The sequence below is a fragment of the Typopeltis vanoorti genome, chromosome 10 (assembly GCF_054136105.1).
Source record: "Typopeltis vanoorti isolate ZY-2024b chromosome 10, IOZ_Tvanoo_1.0, whole genome shotgun sequence".
In the NCBI taxonomy this organism is placed as follows: domain Eukaryota; kingdom Metazoa; phylum Arthropoda; class Arachnida; order Uropygi; family Thelyphonidae; genus Typopeltis; species Typopeltis vanoorti.
Window position 1 is genome coordinate 5,430,400 of NC_143558.1, and position 19,649 is coordinate 5,450,048.

The 19,649-nt window shown below is 38.3% G+C and overlaps 1 protein-coding gene across 2 annotated transcripts in view; it reads left to right on the forward strand.

Annotated features, from left to right (window-relative positions):
• Window positions 1-19,649, forward strand: part of LOC150102145 (DNA polymerase eta-like) — a 111,893-nt gene that overhangs the window by 6,479 nt on the left and 85,765 nt on the right. The window contains exon 2 of one of the 2 annotated variants that reach the window (XM_090399260.1): window positions 17,962-18,154. In XM_090399260.1, the coding sequence (XP_090255386.1) occupies window positions 18,021-18,154 (134 nt within the window). In that variant the 5' untranslated portion in view covers window positions 17,962-18,020. The remainder of the gene's footprint in view (window positions 1-17,961; window positions 18,155-19,649) is intronic. The other variant, XM_090399262.1, reaches the window with a different exon arrangement.

Here is a 19,649-nt window from a genome sequence, read left to right on the forward strand (position 1 = left end):
ATTTGACGTTGTGCCACTGATTTCAATGGAAATCAGTGGCACAAATCACTGATTTAGTCTAGCTTTTGCTAGTGTGTTAGCATCAGCAAGAGTTATGTCAGTTTCTTGGTTGAGTTCTTTGGCCTTTAGTTAATTTAAAAGTTGATGGATGTCTTGTGTGAGCTTGGTATTGCCATTTTTTGATGGCCTCCACAGCTGCATCATCTGCAAACAACTGAACATCTCCATCCAAATCTTCACCTATATCATTAATATACAAGTTAAACAGTAATGGCCTTAAAACAGACCCCTGAGGCACTCCACTAGTGACTTTCCTTTTCCTGGATATCGCTCCCCCATACACAACTTGTTGATATCTATCAGATAGCCAGTCTCCAATTCAATGCACTAATCTAATATCCAACCCCATCTGCTCTAGTTTGACTATCAATTTATCATGAGGTACTCTATCAAAAGCCTTTGTGAAATCTAAGTATATCACTGGGTATCCCTCTCCTCTGTCCAAGGAAGCAGTCACTTTATTGTAATAAGTAAGTAGATTATTAAAACATGACCTCCCTTTAGCAAATCCATGCTGTCCATCAAAGATAATACCATTATTGTCAACCCAACTCTGGATCCTAGTTCTCACAAGCTTCTCCAACAACTTAACCACAACACCTGACACACAGATAGGCCTATAATTTGATGCTCGAGTTCGATCACCTCCTTTATGAAGTGCCATAATCTTGCCCTCCTTCCACTCGTTAGGAACTCGACCGAGTGCAAGACTCGTATTAAAAAAATATGTCAAGGCCAGTGTCAACTCCTTGACACATTCCTTCAGAATACATGGTGATATATTATCAAGTCCCACAGCCTTATTAACATCTAGTTTACTCAACTCCCCATATACACCTCTTGCTCACTTACAGTCAGTCTCTCCTTCCCATCATCTACTGCTCTCAATCTCTCCATGTAGTCACATTCACGAGATTGAAAGACCTTTATAAACTGCTCATTGAGTATCTCCACCACACATTCTGCAACAGCTGTCTTTATACCATTTTCTCCTATCAATGTTATCCTTCCATAATCATTCTTTCTTTTGCTGGCTGCATATTGAAAGAACTCCTTAGGATTCTTTTTGGCTTCATTAGCTAACTGCTGTTCATACCTCTCTTTAGCTGCTCTCACCAACCAGGTCACCCTCCTTGCCTGGGCTTTGTATACCTCATGGAATTGGTTATTTCCACGTCTCTTATGCTGCCTCCACAATGCCCTCTTTCTCTGTATCGCATGCTAATATCTTTATTCATTCATCTCGCACCTACCTTGTTTAACTTTCTCACCCTTGAAATACATTTAGACATTTCATCTGCTAGATAGTTTTTGAAAATCCCCCAAGCTTCATTGATCTCTTTTCCAGCTAACTCCTCATTCCATGTTACACCTGCAAGCTGTCTCCTGAGCTCTTCATAATCACCCCCCTCGTAGTTCCACATATACCCTTTTCTCACAGAGGTCCTCTGCGAGATTAGGTAAAGGACTGGAAAATAGAGGTTCTTTGTTTATGTGGGCATTCAGCTGATCAAGACTTATTTCCTTCCTGATAGTGTCATCATATGGTAAAGTTGATGATCTGTGAAGGCTGCATTTTTGATTCCAATGTTCATAAATGTTTAGGGAGATATGATTGTTTTGGTAGCTTCTGATATTGTTAATGAATTTTATGGTCGTAAATTTTTGTCTGTTCTCCAGCAGGTCAAGCCCACATTCCTCTTGGGCTCTGATGTTGTTAGTCAATGAGACTTCACCAGTGATAATCTTGGATGCTTTTGCCTTGTACTTTGTACTCATTTTTTCTTTACCGATGAAGCCAAAGATGACCAGATAGGTGCTGTATTCCATTATTGGCCTTATTAGTGTGGTCATTCCTGGAAACTGTATAAAGAGGGTGTGACTAGGGGAGTGAGAAGTAGGTTTTTTCATGCAGAGTTGTGAATGATTGGAATGCCTTGCCTGAGAGTGTGGTATCTGCAGAAAATTTGAGTGTGTTTAAAGCATGGTATGATGAGCTGTGAATATGATAAAAGGACCTCCTAGATGAGTCTTTGACTCCTAGGGGTCTTGGGTAATAATAATAACTGGAAACTGTAGTCTCCCCTTTTGTTTTGGATTTTAAAAATAAAATAATAATAAAATATATAATACATTCAGTAAATCATAAGATAAGATGCAAAACAGATGTGATGGAGCACTGTAGACTCATTCCAGGGTAAGTTTCTTAGGTATAAGAAAATGCCTTTTAAGAAACAAAAAATGTTCTTCTACTCCTGAGCATTATTCCTTTTCTGTACATTCTTAAATTATAAAATGTGATATCTCATTGCAGAAAGTTTGTAATTTCCTGTACATTATTCTAAACAGTATTCCTATATCTAGCACTGTACCTTTTAAAAACAGTCTAGAATGTACTGCTTCTTTACCATTGTGCTGTCCTCTGGGAAGGTGGGGTAATTGGAATAAATCCTGGGTGAATTTTTTTACTATTGCATCTCAATGTAAAGAAATAATGTTTTTTAAATTTTCACTCAATATTTTTAATAGAATATTTTATGTTATTAAGCATAACTTAATCATCATCATCAAATTCCTGCCATGTACCCTCAAGGGGTGTGCAGAATATGATAGTACTACATGAAAAATTTACATCATTACTAACTTCCTATCTACAATTTTCCTCCAAATCAATCTGTTACTTGTCAAGACTCCAACATTATCAGATCTTATATTTCTATCGTCTAAGGCACTTTGTACCGTATCAATCCACCTATATCTTGGTCTTCCTCTGGGTCGTTTTGCTGCCAATCTGACAGAAAACACTTGTTTTGCTAATCTTTCTTCGTCCATTCTGTTTAAGTGACCATACCACCTGAGATTAGCTCTGCTAACGCATTCCTGGATACTGACAATGTCAAGTTCTTTCCTAATATCCTCATTTTTAATATGATGTTGTCATTGATACCATCTGTTCACACCTATAATCTTTCTCAGGACTCTCATATCTGTGGTCTAGTCTTTGGTCAAGTGTTTTACTTCTGACCCAGCTCTCAGATCAATAAATTAAAACTGGTTTGAACACTGATTTATATACAGCTAATTTAGTCTTCTCACTAATTTCTCTCTTATTCCATATGAATTTATTCAATTGATTTCCCACCATACCAGCTTTGCTGATTCTGTTGTCTATTTCTATATTTAATTTACCATCTTCAGTAAAAATCATGCCTAAGTAGCTGAAATGTTTTACTTGTTCCACAGGTTCTCCATTCACAACACAGTTAACATTTTCAATGATTCTGCTTATTTTCATTGTCTTTTTATTGCTGACCTTCATACCATAGCTATTACAACAGTTATTCAATTTAGTCAGAGAATCTTGCAGATTTGTAACGGATTTATTTAGAAGTATAACATCATCCACATAAAGCAAAGAGCTGACATTAAGATCTCCAATTTTGATATCATGTTTAATACAACTTTCCTTTATAATGTGATCCATATAGATAATGAATAACAGAGGGGATAATGTACATCCTTGTCTCATACCAGATTTAACATTAAACCATCTTCCTGTATTTCCTTCAATTCTAACTGCTGACTTACAACTCAAATAAAGACTAAGTATTGCTTGATATAATTCTCCATTGACACCATATAACTGTTGCGTATTGAATAGCTTCTTTCTTGGTACCTTGTCATATGCCTTTTCTCGACTATTTGTCGTAAAGCGAAGATCTTATCCTGACAGCCTCTATTTGGCCTGAATCCAGCTTGTTCTTCACCAAGCTTTTCTTCCACAATTCTTCTCAACCGTTTCTCAAGTATACTTGCACAGATCTTGCCAGGAACACGCAGTAGGGAAATTCCTCTGTAATTCTCACATTCAGTTTTATTTCCCTTTTCATATATGGGTACTATGAGAGCTCTACTCCAATCATTGGGAATTCGTCCCTCTGTCCAGGCTTTCTGAACTATGCAGTGCAACCACTGTAAAACTCTTATACCACCATACTTCAGCATTTCTGGTCGAATATCATCTACTCCTGCTGCCTTTCCACATTTCAAGTCTTTGATAGCTTTTTCTACTTCAAGTATGGATATGTATTCCTGACTGCATGCCTGGTCAGTGTTTTTTACCACTGTGCTATCACTGCTTGTTTCATTTAGCAGTTTTTCAAAGTAATTACTCCATACTTCAAGGATATCTTTTCTCCTGTTTTCAATGTCACCTTTATCATCTCTAACTCCTTTTACAGCACTCTTTCCTCCATTCTTAAGCTTCTTCAACAACCTCCAGAATATTTTGCCACCTTCTTGATATTTATTTTCTATATTCTTGCCAAAGTCTTCCCATAACTTTTGTTTAGCTAGTTTTACACAGTGTTTAGCATTCTTGCATTTGTCTCTGTATTCTCTAAGAGCACAAGCTGACTTATTTGACAGGAACTTTTGATATGCTTTCTTCTTTTCCTTCACTGCCTCTTTAACTTCCTGTGTCCACCAGGGAGTTCTGATTTTTTTTATCCTTGCAGACAACCTCACCACATCCTTTCTGGCAGAATCAATCAGTGTTTTCTTCAGAGTTAGCCACTAAATCTCCAAGGTTTGATTCCTGTTCTCAAACTCTTTCATTTTTTCTACAATAATCTTTGTGTATTTTAGTCTACAGTCCACATCTGAGAGCTGCTCAACTTTTATTTGCTTTAAGACATTCTTACATGTTATTCTTTTCAATATGAAATTCAATTTTATCCTGCTCAAGACTAAATAGTGATCACTTCCAATTTCAAATCCTCTTGTACACTCTGGTGTCATGCACCAGGTAGAAAACATCACTATCAACAAACTCAATGAGACTTTTCTTATTCCTTGCCTCTTCTCTCCATGTGAATTTGTGCACATTTTTATGTTGGAACATGGTGTTAGTAATATCCGGTCCATGTCCTGAACAGAAATCCAACAGATATTTGCCATTATTATTAGCTTTGCTCTTTTCTCCAAATTTTCCCAAAATATTTTTGTATGTCTCACAATCATTTCCTACTCTGCTATTTAGATCCCCAACAAGGACCAACTTTTTCATTGTGTCAGTTGCTTTTCCTAAAGCCTCAAAAAATTCCTCCACGTCTACCTTAGTAGAACCTTCTGTGGGACCATAGGCACAAATAAGTCTCATTGTCCAGTTCTCCATTCTAATATTTGCCCACATTACTCTACTGGAGACTGTCTGCCATTCAAGATGATTAGTCTCGTATTTTGTGTTGAATACCATGGCTACTCCTTCTTTTCCTTGATTGTTATTGCCTGAATATAACATTTTGTATTCATTGCTCAGAAAGATCTCACCAGTTTTTGTCTTTTTTGTTTCGGTCACCCCTATTATGTCGATCTGGTACTTATCTAATTCCTCCACTAGCTCCATTTCTTTGCCATTAAGGCTTCTTATGTTGATAGTACCATTCTTTAACTCTGGTGATGTTGAGTTCGGGTGTGTTTTCAGATTTATTCCAGTAGCTGACTTTTCGCTGTTCACCGTGGTTCCCTGGCGAAAACACAGGAGGCCTTGTTTAACCGGGCGATGCCCCAGCTGGCATGAAATTTTGTCGTGTTGTATCATCATTTTTAATTTAGTTTAACCAATAAGAATACAATTTTGTCAGCTAAATCTCATTTGCCCATCCTCGTTCATTCAGTATCCGAGTAGATACCCAACAGGGTGCACCACAAAAGAAGGTGAGGATTGGACATTAGGTCAGAAGCCCTGGTCGGTTCTCCGCATTCCTTTAAAGGCTATGTGGAGGTCTCCTCTCAGTTATACAGCGTTGACCCTTATTACTGTGTTTGTTACTGGAACTTTTTCAAGTCTATAACTACAATGAATACCTGCAGTTTAATTGCTAAATTTTTCTCAAACTAGACAAAAATTGCACTCTGGGGGTGTCTTACTGTACTCCACTTTTACTACTTGCAGCTTATAGCACTGAATGAAAAGAATGATTAACATCATTTTGATGACTTCCATGTTTTTGCATATATTTCATTCCCTGATACCCATATGGTTATTTAGGAGACCCAGAGTCCTGTCATGGGAGAGGCTTGCAATCTTGGTTCTTGCGGATCCAAACAAAAAAGAAAATAATTACCAGACATATAGCAATGTTTTGAGAAAATTGGGAGAAAAGTACAGTGGTAAGTACTTGGATTACTTTTCAGGATATGGACTGATTATTACTAATACCTTCTTCCAACATAAAAATGAGCAGAAATTCACATGGAGAGAAGATATACAAACAATAAGAAAAGTATTATTGATTATGGTATTGTTGGTGGTGATATCTTATGCTGGTTCAAGATACAAGAGTATATAGAGGATTTGAAATAGGAATTTATCACTATTTAGTTTTGAGCATAATAAAAATGAGTTTCATAATGGTAGAAAATAAAATTATTATAATAATACATTATTTTCATGGAGTCCAGGGGACACTATTACACAACTTCCATGGATGTCCCCTGTTCTCTATTTGCCATATATTGAAAAATTTACTTTGCATCAATTTTATAAATCCCTTTTAATATCTTAAAAGTTTCTATCACATCCCCATCTTTTCTGCCTGTCAACGAAACTTTGTAACCTACAAACCCTTCAACCTCTCTTCATTGGAAATATTCCAAAGACCTATCACCCACTTAGTCACTCATCTCTGAATCTTTTCAACCACATCCTGTCCCCAAGAAACCCAGGTGACCAAATCTATGCAAAGTAGTCAAGATGTAACAAATCATCACTTTAAAAGGAGGGATAATAATTTTCCTTATCATTATCATTATCATTATTATTCAGGCCTCCAAGGAGTCAAAAGACTCATCGAGGGAGGTCCTTCCTAAGACAAAAAGTCTGTCAAGACTCATCGAGGGGAGGTCCCCCCCCTGAGAAACACAAAGTTTATCATACCACTCCTTAAAGTCGCTGACCGTTCTCGCTCCCACCACTCCATCAGGCAATGCATTCCACGGCTCAACCACCCTCCACACAAAGAAACCACTCCTTACCCTCTTGCTCACAGTTTCCTTTCGTAACTTCCAGGGATGGCCTCTTGTCATCACTCCTTCCCGCTGATCAACCAAGCGAAAGAACTCCTCAGTGTCAACCCTGTAACCACCTCTCAACAGTTTAAAAGTCTCAATCATATCACCTCTCCTTCTTCTATCCGCCAAACTCTGCAGTCCACATTCTCTCAGCCGATCCTCATAACTATCATTGTACAGTCCTGAAACCATCTTTATCATCCGTCTTTGTATCCTTTCCACAGTTAATTTATCCCCTTCAAATCCTGGGGACCAAATCTGAGAACAATAGTCCAAGTGTGGTCTGATCAGAGACTTATACAACGGAATGATAACCCTCTTATCTCTGCAGGTCAGTGTCCTTCTCATAATAGCAGCAATCCTCTGTGTTACCTTCACCACCTTTGCAATATGTCCCCTAAACTTCAGGTTTCTATCAATCATCAACCCCAGATCTCTTGTCTCCCCTACTTCCTCCAGTATAACTCCTCCCATAGAGTATGCAGCATCCCATCGATGTTTCCCAAACCTCAAGACCTTACATTTTGCTGCATTAAACTGACACTCCCATTCATTTGCCCATCTATCTAGCTTATTTAAATCCTCTTGCAGGGCTACCACATCTGCGCTATTACTAATAATCCTTCCCAGCTTCGCATCATCCGCAAACAACTGAATATCCCCCTGCAATCCACTGGCTATGTCATTGATATGAAGGTTAAACAATATAGGTCCTAGTACTGAGCCCTGTGGGACCCCACTTGTAACCCTCTGCCTCCTGGAAACTGCTCCACCATACACAACTCTCTGATACCTATCAGATAGCCAATCCTGAATCCAGTTGACCAATCTGACATCCAGACCCATGTGCTGCAACTTAAATATCAGCTTATCATGTGGCACCCTGTCAAATGCCTTCGCCAAGTCTAAGAAAATTGCAGTATATGCCTTTCCCTCATCTAATGCTCTTGTAACTTTATTATAAAAGGCTAGCATATTGCTAAAACAAGAGCGTCCTTTCACAAATCCATGTTGATTCTCACAGATAACATTACCCTCATCTGCCCAATGCTGTACACGTTCCCTCACTACTTTCTCCAAGATCTTAACAACTACTGATGACACACAGACTGGCCTATAATTAGACACTTCCAGTTTGTTACCACCCTTATGCAATGGCACTATCTTACCTTCCTTCCATTCCCTGGGCACCTTTGCCAAAGCCAGACTTTCATTGTAAAGCCACGTTAAAGGTATTGTCAATTCGCTAGCACATTCTCTCAAAACTCGTGGCGAAATACCATCCAGTCCCACAGCTTTACTGACATCCAGAGTACTCAGTATCTGAAACACACTCTCCTCCTGTACCTCCAGACCTCGTACCAGTCCTATCCCTCTAGCATTAAAACTGACTCCTCTAGGATGAAATACTCCAATAAAGTGTTCATTGAACAATTCCACTATGTCCTCTGCATCAGTCACTCTATTCCCATTTTTATCCCACAATATCATTCTTCCACAGTCATTTCTCCTCCTACTGGCCACATAGCTAAAAAATTCCCTAGGATTTTCTTTGGATCTTAGGGCCAATCTCCTCTCATATTCCAGTTTTGCTTTCCTTACCACACGAGTCACTCTTCTGGCCTGTGTCTTATATTCTTCACCCATCCTCTCTTCACCTGTCTCCTTATATCTCTTCCATAACCTCTTTTTCGCATGCAGTTCCTGTTTAATGTTGTTTGTCATCCACTTTACTCCAAATTGCGCCCTCTTCTTCACTCGTGGTATACAACTTACCATTGCTGATAACAAATATTCTTTCACAATTTCCCACGCACTGGTGATATCCCGGCCGTCCAATTCCTCCCTCCATGAAACTTCCCGATCTTTACTTTCCTATCTTTACTTGTTGTGTTTTTCAACATCCAAGTTTCTATCATATCCACTTTGAGCCATTTTACCAACTTTTGCAGTATGCCTTCTGAACTTCAATTCTCTGTCCATTATTATTATTACTACAGGCAACTCTAAGGAGTCTTAGATTCATCGAGGAAAGCCCTAAACTTTCCTCGATGTTAACATGTTAAGAACTATTCAGCATTTGCACAGTATCTATCATATACTTTGCTTTGAACTCATTCACAGTCATGGCACCCATAACAGACTCTGACAGCTTATTCCACTCATTCACCACTCTCCAAATAAAAAAACCTAGTTCTGATACCCTTGCTCAGTTTCCATGAATGGTCCCTAGTTCTCCTATCACCACACCTGTTCTGAAAAATTTCTTGTGAATTAATCTTGTAAAAACCTTTCACTAATTTGAATATCTCAATCATATCACTCCTTTTCTACCTCAGTTTCAACCAGCTTCTGTAACCCACAAATCTTCAACTTATTCTTATAAGGTTCATTCCACAGACCTGCTACCATCTTGGTTTCTCACCTCTGGATCCTCTCTACCTCCTCCTCATGACCGAGACCTTGGCACCAGATCTGCGCACAATAGTCAGATGAGGTCTTATCAAGGCTTGATAAAGAGGAACAATAATCTGATGAAGTGCTTAGCAAAAGTGACTATGTTCCCCCTAACCTTTAACTCCCTATCCACTACCACACCCCCGAGTCTCTGGCTATTTCTTGGAGTACAGTTCCACCATTGTAGTATACTGCTGATAATCTTTTCACCCCAAACTGTATAACCTTACATTTTGCCACATTAAATTGACATCCAATCTCCTTAGCTCAATCTGCCAATCTATCCAAATCATCCTGCAAAATTTTTGACATCATGTGTATTAACTATTGCTGTACCCAACTTTGCATCATCAGCCAATAACTGAACAGTTCTCTCAGATCCTTTTCTATATAATTAATGAACAAATTAAATAGCAGTGGCCCAAGAACAGAACCCTATGGTACACCACTAGTCACAGGCCTTCTTTTAGACTATACTCCAGGATAAACTACTCTCTGATATCTCTCCATCAACTACCCTCCTATCCATTTCACCATCCTATGTCCATCTCCATGTTCTACAATTTACTGATTAGGATTCCATGTGGTATCCTGTCAAAGGCCTTTGCAAAGTTCAGCAGTATCACTGTAAACCCATTACCCTTATCAAATTCAGCCTTCTGTATTATAAAACATGAGCAAGTTACTGAGGCATGATCTACCCCTCACAAAACCATGTTGCTCTCCCCCATACAGTATCCCACTTCCATCTATCTATTCCTGTACTTTGCTCTTGACCAACTTCTCCAATACTTTGACAACAACTCCTGATATGCTGATCGGTCAGTAATTTGCTACTACAGTAGTCCTGGAGCTTCCTTTATGCAATGAATTATTTCCCCCTCTTTCCATCCCCTTGGGATTAACTTAGAGCTGAGATGTAGATTAAACAATATGGTCAAGGGCACTGACATTTGCCTCACAACTTCACGTAAAACTCAAGCTTGTATACTATTCAATTCCACAGATGTATTCACGTTAAGTTCTGTAATATGCTATTCACCTCAGTTCCTTTATAAGCCATCAGTTCCCTCATTCCTGCAATATCTGCCTGGATGATATTCTCTTGCAAAGTGTTCACTTTGCAATTCTACTATTTAGACTGATTCAGTTACCTTCCCACCATTGGCATTCCTTAAAATCGTTCTGCTGTATACATTTTTTTTTATACTTGTAACCAGTGCTTTTTTTTTCTGGAAAAAAAAGGTGCCAGTACTCACCATGAAGATGTTATTACAGCAACTTCCACACTTTTAACATATCCTTCCATAACCTCGTCGTCTCTAGATTGCTTCTTGCTTTTGGTATCAACTGCAGAATGATGACCTCAGAGCAGCCAGGAATCCATATATTTGCTAGGGGTTGAACTGAGTGAGAGGAGGTCCTACTATCCTGATGAACATTAGGGCAGAAGTTGTCCATACAAGCAGAGATGACATGAAGTTACTATAAAATTCATCTGAGATAAACCCCTTGCACATTCACTGGAAGATATTGCAATTGTACCCAAAGTGTGCTTTAGCGGAAGTAGTATGTCCGGGACTTTATTTTCTTGAAGATATTCACGGAAACCACAAACTGCTTCTCTTTCATTTAAGCAAAATTTGCATGCTAACCTTTTAATTTCAGCTTCACCAAATGTCAGATGCTTCTGGATTTTCTGGCCAATACTTGGAATCTAAAATCTTAGCACATTCAGGCAAATCAGCATCATCTCCTTTAAGCAGACGTTTTCCAACAGCTTCTTTCAGACTTTGATAGAAAGCAGATGAACTTATTGCAGGACTGTGTCTTTCATTTTTGTGTAGCTCAATCCCTTTGAACTTCATGTTCTTCTGATTTGAAGAGAAACACCGTAGTACAGACCAAGATTTTCAATTCTTTCTTCAAAAATTTGAACTGTATTCTTTATCTTCCTGTCTGCTTTGTACAAGTCAATATTTCTCTCTTGTAAATCTAGACTTAGTTCACTAAGTTCTTGGAGAGCATCACACATAAGGCTCAAATCAAGAACAAACTCGCATGACGTTATTTTTCTTAAAAGGTCCTCATAAAGAAAACAATCTGTTTTGCTTCTTCTGCTGTCTTCTTTTGCCTCCAGAAAGTGGTGGACACAGTCTTGCCACATTGCAGAAACAATGAAAGCTAGATGCAACCCAGCGAGTGCTTGAAATTCTGCCAATTTTAAGAAGTTGAAGTTCTAGAGTCGCTGCACATTCCTATAGTTCCCTAGCATTCTTAGGTGAAGCATATTAAGTCACATAAAGTTTGTCCATGAAACAAACTCTTAAAGCGATTCACTCCTGCCATTGTTCACTGACAAACATTTGAATTGTCACTAATAGACAATTCAAATCGATGACTAGCACAATGCCAGAAAATAACACTAGGAAACTTCTTTTGCATTAGCCTCCTTACACCAGTACGCACACCAAAAACACGGCTGCACCATCACAAGTTACAGACAATAAATACTCTTTTAAGTAATCTTCAGATAATCCTAAACACTCAAGATGACTAATTAAAGAGTTTAGAATTCCTCTAGCAGTTACATCTGATAATTCGATTAAATCTAGGAAAGGACTCACAGGAGCCGAAAGTTCAGGAAAAACTACACGAACAATAACAATCAATATTGTTGTTGTGTTACTCAGTTGTCAATTCATCAACAAGTAATATTTTGTTCTTGGAGTTGTTAAATGTCTTCAAAGTTGTTAAATGATTGATTTTTCCTCGCAACTTTGTAAGCAGTTCGAAACGCTTTTCCTGTTACGTCTTTATTATGAGACAAAGTATTTAGGAAAACTTTCTCTAATGGTTCGTTTTTTGCTTCATATTTTATTTTTTGGCACGCTTTGTGTGTTGTGCTCTCCTTATGATTGTAAATCTTTTTTCTTAATGACATTAACTATTGTTTGCGAGATTCTCCAAAATGACTGATTTTACCATTTGCCCACTACGCTGAAATTTTCGTTCCCATGTGTTTATCGACGGCAAGACTTCCGACATCACAACACACTTTACAGCCCAACATTTTATTCTTGACATACAGCCACTCGTTTCTCTCGCAGAAGTCATTTTTCTGCAAAAGTGTCCAACATTCTGGCCAATCATTATCAGAATCTGCTTCCTTTTGACCATGTGGATCTTCGGTCTTGGTTTCGTGATCCTCTTCACAAAGTTATTTCCACCGCCAGTTTTCTGTTTTACAGGATCACAAGTAGATTCAACAATTTCTACTTCTTCAGCCTTCCTTTTTTTACTCATTGGCTTAAAATAACTACTTATTGTACTCATTTTGAACAATGATTGCACTGATTTAACTTAAATTAATTCAAAACTCACGTGGACACCTGCCTGTTGCAGAGTGAATATGCTGAGTCTCGGGTCTGGTTTAGTCCCGAAGGCGGAGAAAGAGGGGAAAATAGTTTCACTGCATAAAGGATGATCCAAGACTAAGGTTGCAAATTACCGACCAATCAGCATATCAGGAGTCGTTTGTCAAGGTCTTGGAGAAAGTAGTCAAGGGAAAAATACAGGAATGGATTGATGAAAATGAGATACTGTACACGGGACAGCATGGCTTTGTGAAGGGTAGATCATGCCTCAGTAACTCAAGTTTTATAACAAGGTGACGGCTGAACTGGATAAGGGTAATGGGTTTACAGTGATACTGCTGCACCTGGCAAAGGCGTTTGACATGATACCACATGGAATAATGTAAACTACAACATATGGGAATGGATATAGGGTTGGTGAGATGGATAGGTAGGTGGTTGGAGAGATATCAAAAAGTAGTTTATTCAGGAGTAGAGTCCAAAAGACGGCCTGTGACTAATGGTGTGCCACAGGGTTCTGTTCTTGGACCACTGCTGTTTAATCTGTTCATTAACGATATACGGAAGGATCTAAGTGGAACAGTTCATTTGTTCGCTGATGATGCAAAGTTGGGTAGGGCGATAGTGAATGCAGAAGATGTCAAAATCTTGCAGGATGACTTGGATAGATTGGAGTTCTGGGCTAAGGAGAATGGATGTCAACTTAATGTGACAAAATGTAAGGTTATGCATTTTGGGGTGAAAAGATTAGCAGCATTATACTGCATTAGTGGAACTGTACTCCAGGACATTGATGAGGCCAGGGACTTGGGAGTGTTGGTGGATAGGGAGATGAAGTTTAGGGGGCACATTGCAAAAGTAGCTAAATCAGCTCATCAACTCACTTGGTTGTTGAAAAATACCTTGACGAGCAGAGACAAGCAAGTTATTGTACCTCTGTATCGAGCCTTGATAAGACCTCATCTTGACTACTGTGCCCAGATTTGGTCACCTCGGTTCCTTCTTGATGGGGAGGAGGTTGAGAGGATCCAGAGGCGAGTGACTAAGATGATAGCAGGTCTATGGAATGAACCATATGAGAACAGGTTGAAGATTTGTGGGTTGCAGAAACTAGTTGATAGGCAGAAAAGAGGAGATATGATTGAGACATTTAAATTGCTAAAGTGATTCTATAGGATTAATTCAGAGGATATTTTTGAGATCAGGACTGGTGGTGGGAGAACTAGGGGAGAACCCAGCTTCAATAGGTGTCATACACCTATGGAAGCTGGCAAGAGTGTGGTTAGCATGGGTGTTAGATCTGGGGTCTTTACTTGTAGAGTGGTAAATGAGTGGAATAAGCTGCCAGAGTCTGTTGCGGGTGCTATGATGGTGAGCGAGTTCAAGGCAAGGTATGATAGATACTGTGAGAATATCGTATAGTTGTGTGGACATGATGTTTAGGGCCTCTCTCGATGAGTCTAAGGACTCCCTGGAGTCGCCTGAAATAATAATAATATAGAACTGATTAACTGATATTGGAAGCAATTGGAAGTGAACACAACTTCCTGTTTCCGGTTGTGTACCAATCTATGAAACAGGAAAGCAGGGTACCAACTTATGAGTAATCAAAACTGAAAATTCAATTTTTGAAAACAGTACCATCTACCAGAATATTTATAATACATTTTGCTGTGAAAAAATTGCAAATTTTTTAAAACTTAAGAAAAAAGGTGCTGGTACTGAGTACCGTTGCATACAGCCAGAAAAAAGCACTGCTTGTGACATATCAAAAGAACTGTTTGGGATTCTCTTTAACCTGTGTTGCTCACTTCCTTTCATAATCTGCTTTTGCTTTTCTTACCACACTGATTACCCTTCTGGCTGTGCCTTGTGTACTGTTTGTGTGCTTGCATTCCTTCCACAATTTTTTTTTTTTTTTTGAAGCCCTAGCTATACAGTCAGCTAGATATATTCTAGATATACAGTCAGCCATTACCTCAAGCCCTCACAGTTCTACATGTCATGGCACTGATCTAAGCAATCTCCTAAGCTTGTCATACTTACCAGCCCGGTAATTCCACATATACTCCGTATTAACTGAACATTTCACACATTTAGCCACCTCTCAGGTCAAGACCATATGAACACTGTCACCAATTGGTGGTAATGTGGTCATATTCATTATAGACAAATTCTCAGGTGCAGTTACTAGATTGAGCACTCTCTAATTCCTAGTATATCCCATTACATGCTGTCTCAGGTAATTATCCCTTAGTAGCTGCATAATTATCCCCAAGTCCTTAGCCTCATCAATTTCCTGCAATCCAGTACCATCAATACGATATGCCTTATGCAACCTTTTCATCAACCCAAAGTGCATAACCCTACATTTTGCAACATTAAATTAATAATTATTATCTTTTGCCCACAATGCCAATTTATTCAAATCATCCTACAGGATATCTACATCACCTTTATCAACTAATGCTCTTCCCAGTTTGCATCATCAGCAAACAACTGAATCTTTACCTATATCATTAATATACGAATTAAAGACTAGTGGCCCTAGTACAGAACCCTGAAGTACTCCACAAGTCACCCTGGTTCTCCTAGATTCCACTCCACCATATACTACTCCCTGGTGTCTATCAGCCATCTCATCCATGCTATTAGCTTCATATCCATTCCCATTTGCTCTAACTTTTGTAATAGTTTTCCATGCCATATTCTGTCAAATGCCTTTGCAAAGTCCAACAGTATCATGGTGTAGCCATTTCCTTTATCCAGTTCTGCTGTCACTTTATAAAATGTGAAAAGACAGGACCTACCTTTACAAAGCTGTGCTGCTCATTATGTAGTATAGCATCCCTACCCACCCAATGTTGGATTTTTCTTTTAACCAACTTTTCCAATACTTTAAGAACCACTCCTGATATATTAATAGGTCTGTAGTTTGCTACCTCTGTCTTAGAGCCACCTTCATACACCGGAACTATCTTACTCTCTTTCCACTCCTCTGGAACCCTGCCAGAACTGAGATTGAATAACTTCATCAGAAACAATACCAATTCTCTTGCACATTTACGTAGTACACAGGCTGACATGCCATTTAGTCCCACTTCTGTATTTGTTCATATTTTTCAATATGCTTAACACCTCCTCTGCATTTACTTCATCCTTCGTCCACTTAATTCCCACTTGGTTTGTCCTCCTAACCTTGGATATGCAGTCTGATACTTCTCTCAAACAATCTCTGACCACTTCCCATGCACTACTGACATTCTTTCTTTGTAACTTCTCAGGCCATGGCACTGTTCCAAGATGACTCCTAAAAGATTATGCACAAAAGTTTTTAAGATGAATCAAGGTTAAGCAGGTATCAGAGATGAACTTGTAGATTCAAATATACAAATATTATTAGAGAAGAAATGAAAGAGTTTGAAAACAAGAATCAAACATTGGTGAACCAGTGGCAAACTCTGAAGAAAAAACAATGCTTGATTCAAATGATAGAAAGATGAAAACCCCATTATGGATTCAAAGTTAAAGGGGCAATCATGGAAAAAAAGAAAGCATATTGAGAGTTCCTAACAAGTGATCTGAGAGAATACATGGAAAATGGAAGAAAGCAAAGCAACTATGTTCTGTATGGAGGTACCACAATGCTGCAACAGATCTACTTTTGCAATGCCATTATTAAGTTCTATTAAAGATACCAAGCAATTTTTATAAGCTAGGTTTTAATCCTTTTTTCCCAAGTAAGCAAACAGACAAGCATGTCAAGTTTGCACCTGCACATAGTACAAGACTGAGGCAACTCTTGTAAGTAGTGCCATACTGAGGCAACTCGTGGTAAAGGTGGAGTAAGTGCCGATCACTTTCCTTAGTATTTTCCCCTAATGCAAAACACATCCCCTTGCAGAGATGTATGATGCTATACATTCAAGGCAGGGGCCACTACCCAGACTGGTTTCGACTTTATTGAGGTCTCATCCGTGGGAGCCAGACCTAAAAATGCTAAGGTTGAAGTAATGCAGAGCTTATATGAATTTTACCTAAACAAGTTGCCACAAGGTGCTTTGACCTCATTAAATAAAAACTTTCTACATCTAACTCTCAGGATGAGAGTTAGATGTAGAAAGTTTTTTACCTTGGGTATATAGTTTTTTTTTTCTAGGTTTTAATCCTTTTTTTTCCCAAGTAAGCAAATTATTAAGTTCTGTGAAAATATATTCAACTCTTATTTAATACAGTGCAGAGTTGTGAATGATTGGAATGCCTTGCCTGAGAGTGTGGTGTCTGCAAGGAGTTTGAATGTGTTTAAGACCCGGTATGATGAGATGTGTGTGAGATAAAAGGACCTCCTAGATGAGTCTTTGACTCCATGAGGTCTTGTTTAATAATAATAATAATACTATACTAATCCAAACTACTCCATGTCTCTGTTATTGGAAGAATAATCAACCTTCAACTCTACATTAAGATACACAGAAGTCCAGAGGATAGGAATAATGAGCATTTAACATTTAACATTAGTAGCCCACTGGAGAGTATATTGATTTGTTTTTAGCATCAAGGCAGCACAGTATATGCTGGATAAGTAAAAAAAAAAAGTATATCATTACTTATTGAAAATATAATACAATTTAAGGCAAATATATAGTTTAACAATATAATCAAATATATACATAAGGACTGAAGCTAATGAGTGATTGCAGTGTATAGGGGAAGGGATGAAACTGTTCAGAATATCTAAACAGTAATGATGACTTTCCTTAGAAAGTGATAATATGGTAATCTACCATATATCCGACCATATTGGGAAGATAATTTGCCATTCTGATAATTGAAGTACAGTTACTGCTGTACTAAAAGTCGGTCGACATTTAATTTTATTTAAGGGTCATTGTTTTGAAGATCAGATAAATGGTAGATTACTGTAATTATATATATTATCAGTTAATAGATTAATTCATTTTGTTATATCATGAAATCATTCCTTGTGTTCCAGAAGCACTCCAAATCAAATGTCAATTTATCTGGTTTCTGAAACATAGAGGCAAGTGAGTAATGACCATGGCAGATAAAGTAATAGTGCTGGTGGATATGGACTGTTTTTATGTTCAGGTGGAAGAACGCTTAGCTCCAGAACAAAAGGGAAGACCATGTGCTGTGGTTCAATATAACACTTGGCAAGGTGGTGCGTAAGTAGTCTTGCATTCCATAATTTACAAATTACTTGCATTTACAAATTGTCATTCTAGAGTTTTGGACTTTTCTTACTGCTTATTGTATTAGCAGGGTGCTTAAGGGTCAAAGCTGTATAACTGAGAGGAGACCTCCACATAGCCTTTAAAGGAATGCGGAGAACCGACCAGGGCTTCTGACCTAATGTCCAATCCTCACCTTCTCGTGGTGCACCCTGTTGGGTATCTACTCGGATACTGAATGAACGAGGATGGGCGAATGAGATTTAGCTGACCAAATTGTATTCTTATTGGTTAAACCAAAATAAAAATGATGATACAACACGACAAAATTTCATGCCAGCTGGGGCATCGCCCGGTTAAACAAGGCCTCCTGTGTTTTCGCCAGGGAACCAGGGCAAACAGCGAAAAGTCAGCTACTGGAACAAATCTGAAAACACCCCAACTCAACATCACTAGAGTTAAATATCGGCACTTAAATATCAACATAAGAAGCCTGAATGGCAAAGAAATGGAGCTAGCTGAGGAATTAGATAAGTACCAGATCGACATAATAGGGGTGACTGAAACAAAAAAGACAAAAACTGGTGAGATCTTTCTGAGCAATAAATACAAAATGTTATATTCAGGCAATGCCAATCAAGGAAAAGAAGGGGTAGCCATAATATTCAACACTAAATACAAGGCTAATCTTCTTGAATGGCAAACAGTCTCAAGTAGAGTGATGTGGGCAAATGTTAGAATGGGGAACTGGACAGTGAGACTTACTTGTGCCTATGGTACCACAGAAGGCTCTACTAAGGTAGAAGTGGAGGAATTTTTTGAGGCTCTAGAGAAAACTACTGATACAGTGAAAAAGGAAAAATTGGTCCTTGTTGGAGATCTAAATAGCAGAGTAGAAAGTGATTATCAGACATACAAAAATATTTTGGGAAAATTTGGAGAAAAGAGCAAAGCTAATAATAATGGCAAATACCTGTTGGATTTCTGCTCAGAACATAGACTGGTTATTACTAACACCATGTTCCAACATAAAAATGTGCACACATTCACATGAAAGAAGCAGTGAAGGAAAAGAAGAAAGCATATCAAAAGTTCCTGCCAAATAAGTCAGTTGTGCTCTTAGAGAATATAGAGACTAATGTAAGAAAGCTAAACACTGTGTAAAACTAGCTAAACAAAAGTAATGGGAGGACTTTGGCAAGAACATTGAAAATGAATATCAAGAAGCTGGTAAGATATTCTGGAGGTTATTGAAGAAGCTTAGAAATGGAGGAAAGAGTACTGTAAAAGGAGTTAGAGACAACAAAGGTGACATGAAAACGGGAGAAAAAGATATCCTTCAAGTATGGAGTAATTACTTCGAAAAATTGCTTAATGAACAATTTAGCAATTGTTCATTTAGTGAGCACATTAAGCAGAGTGGTAAAAAAACACTCAATAGGCATAAAGTCAGTAATACATTTCCATACTTTAAGTAGAAAAAGCCATC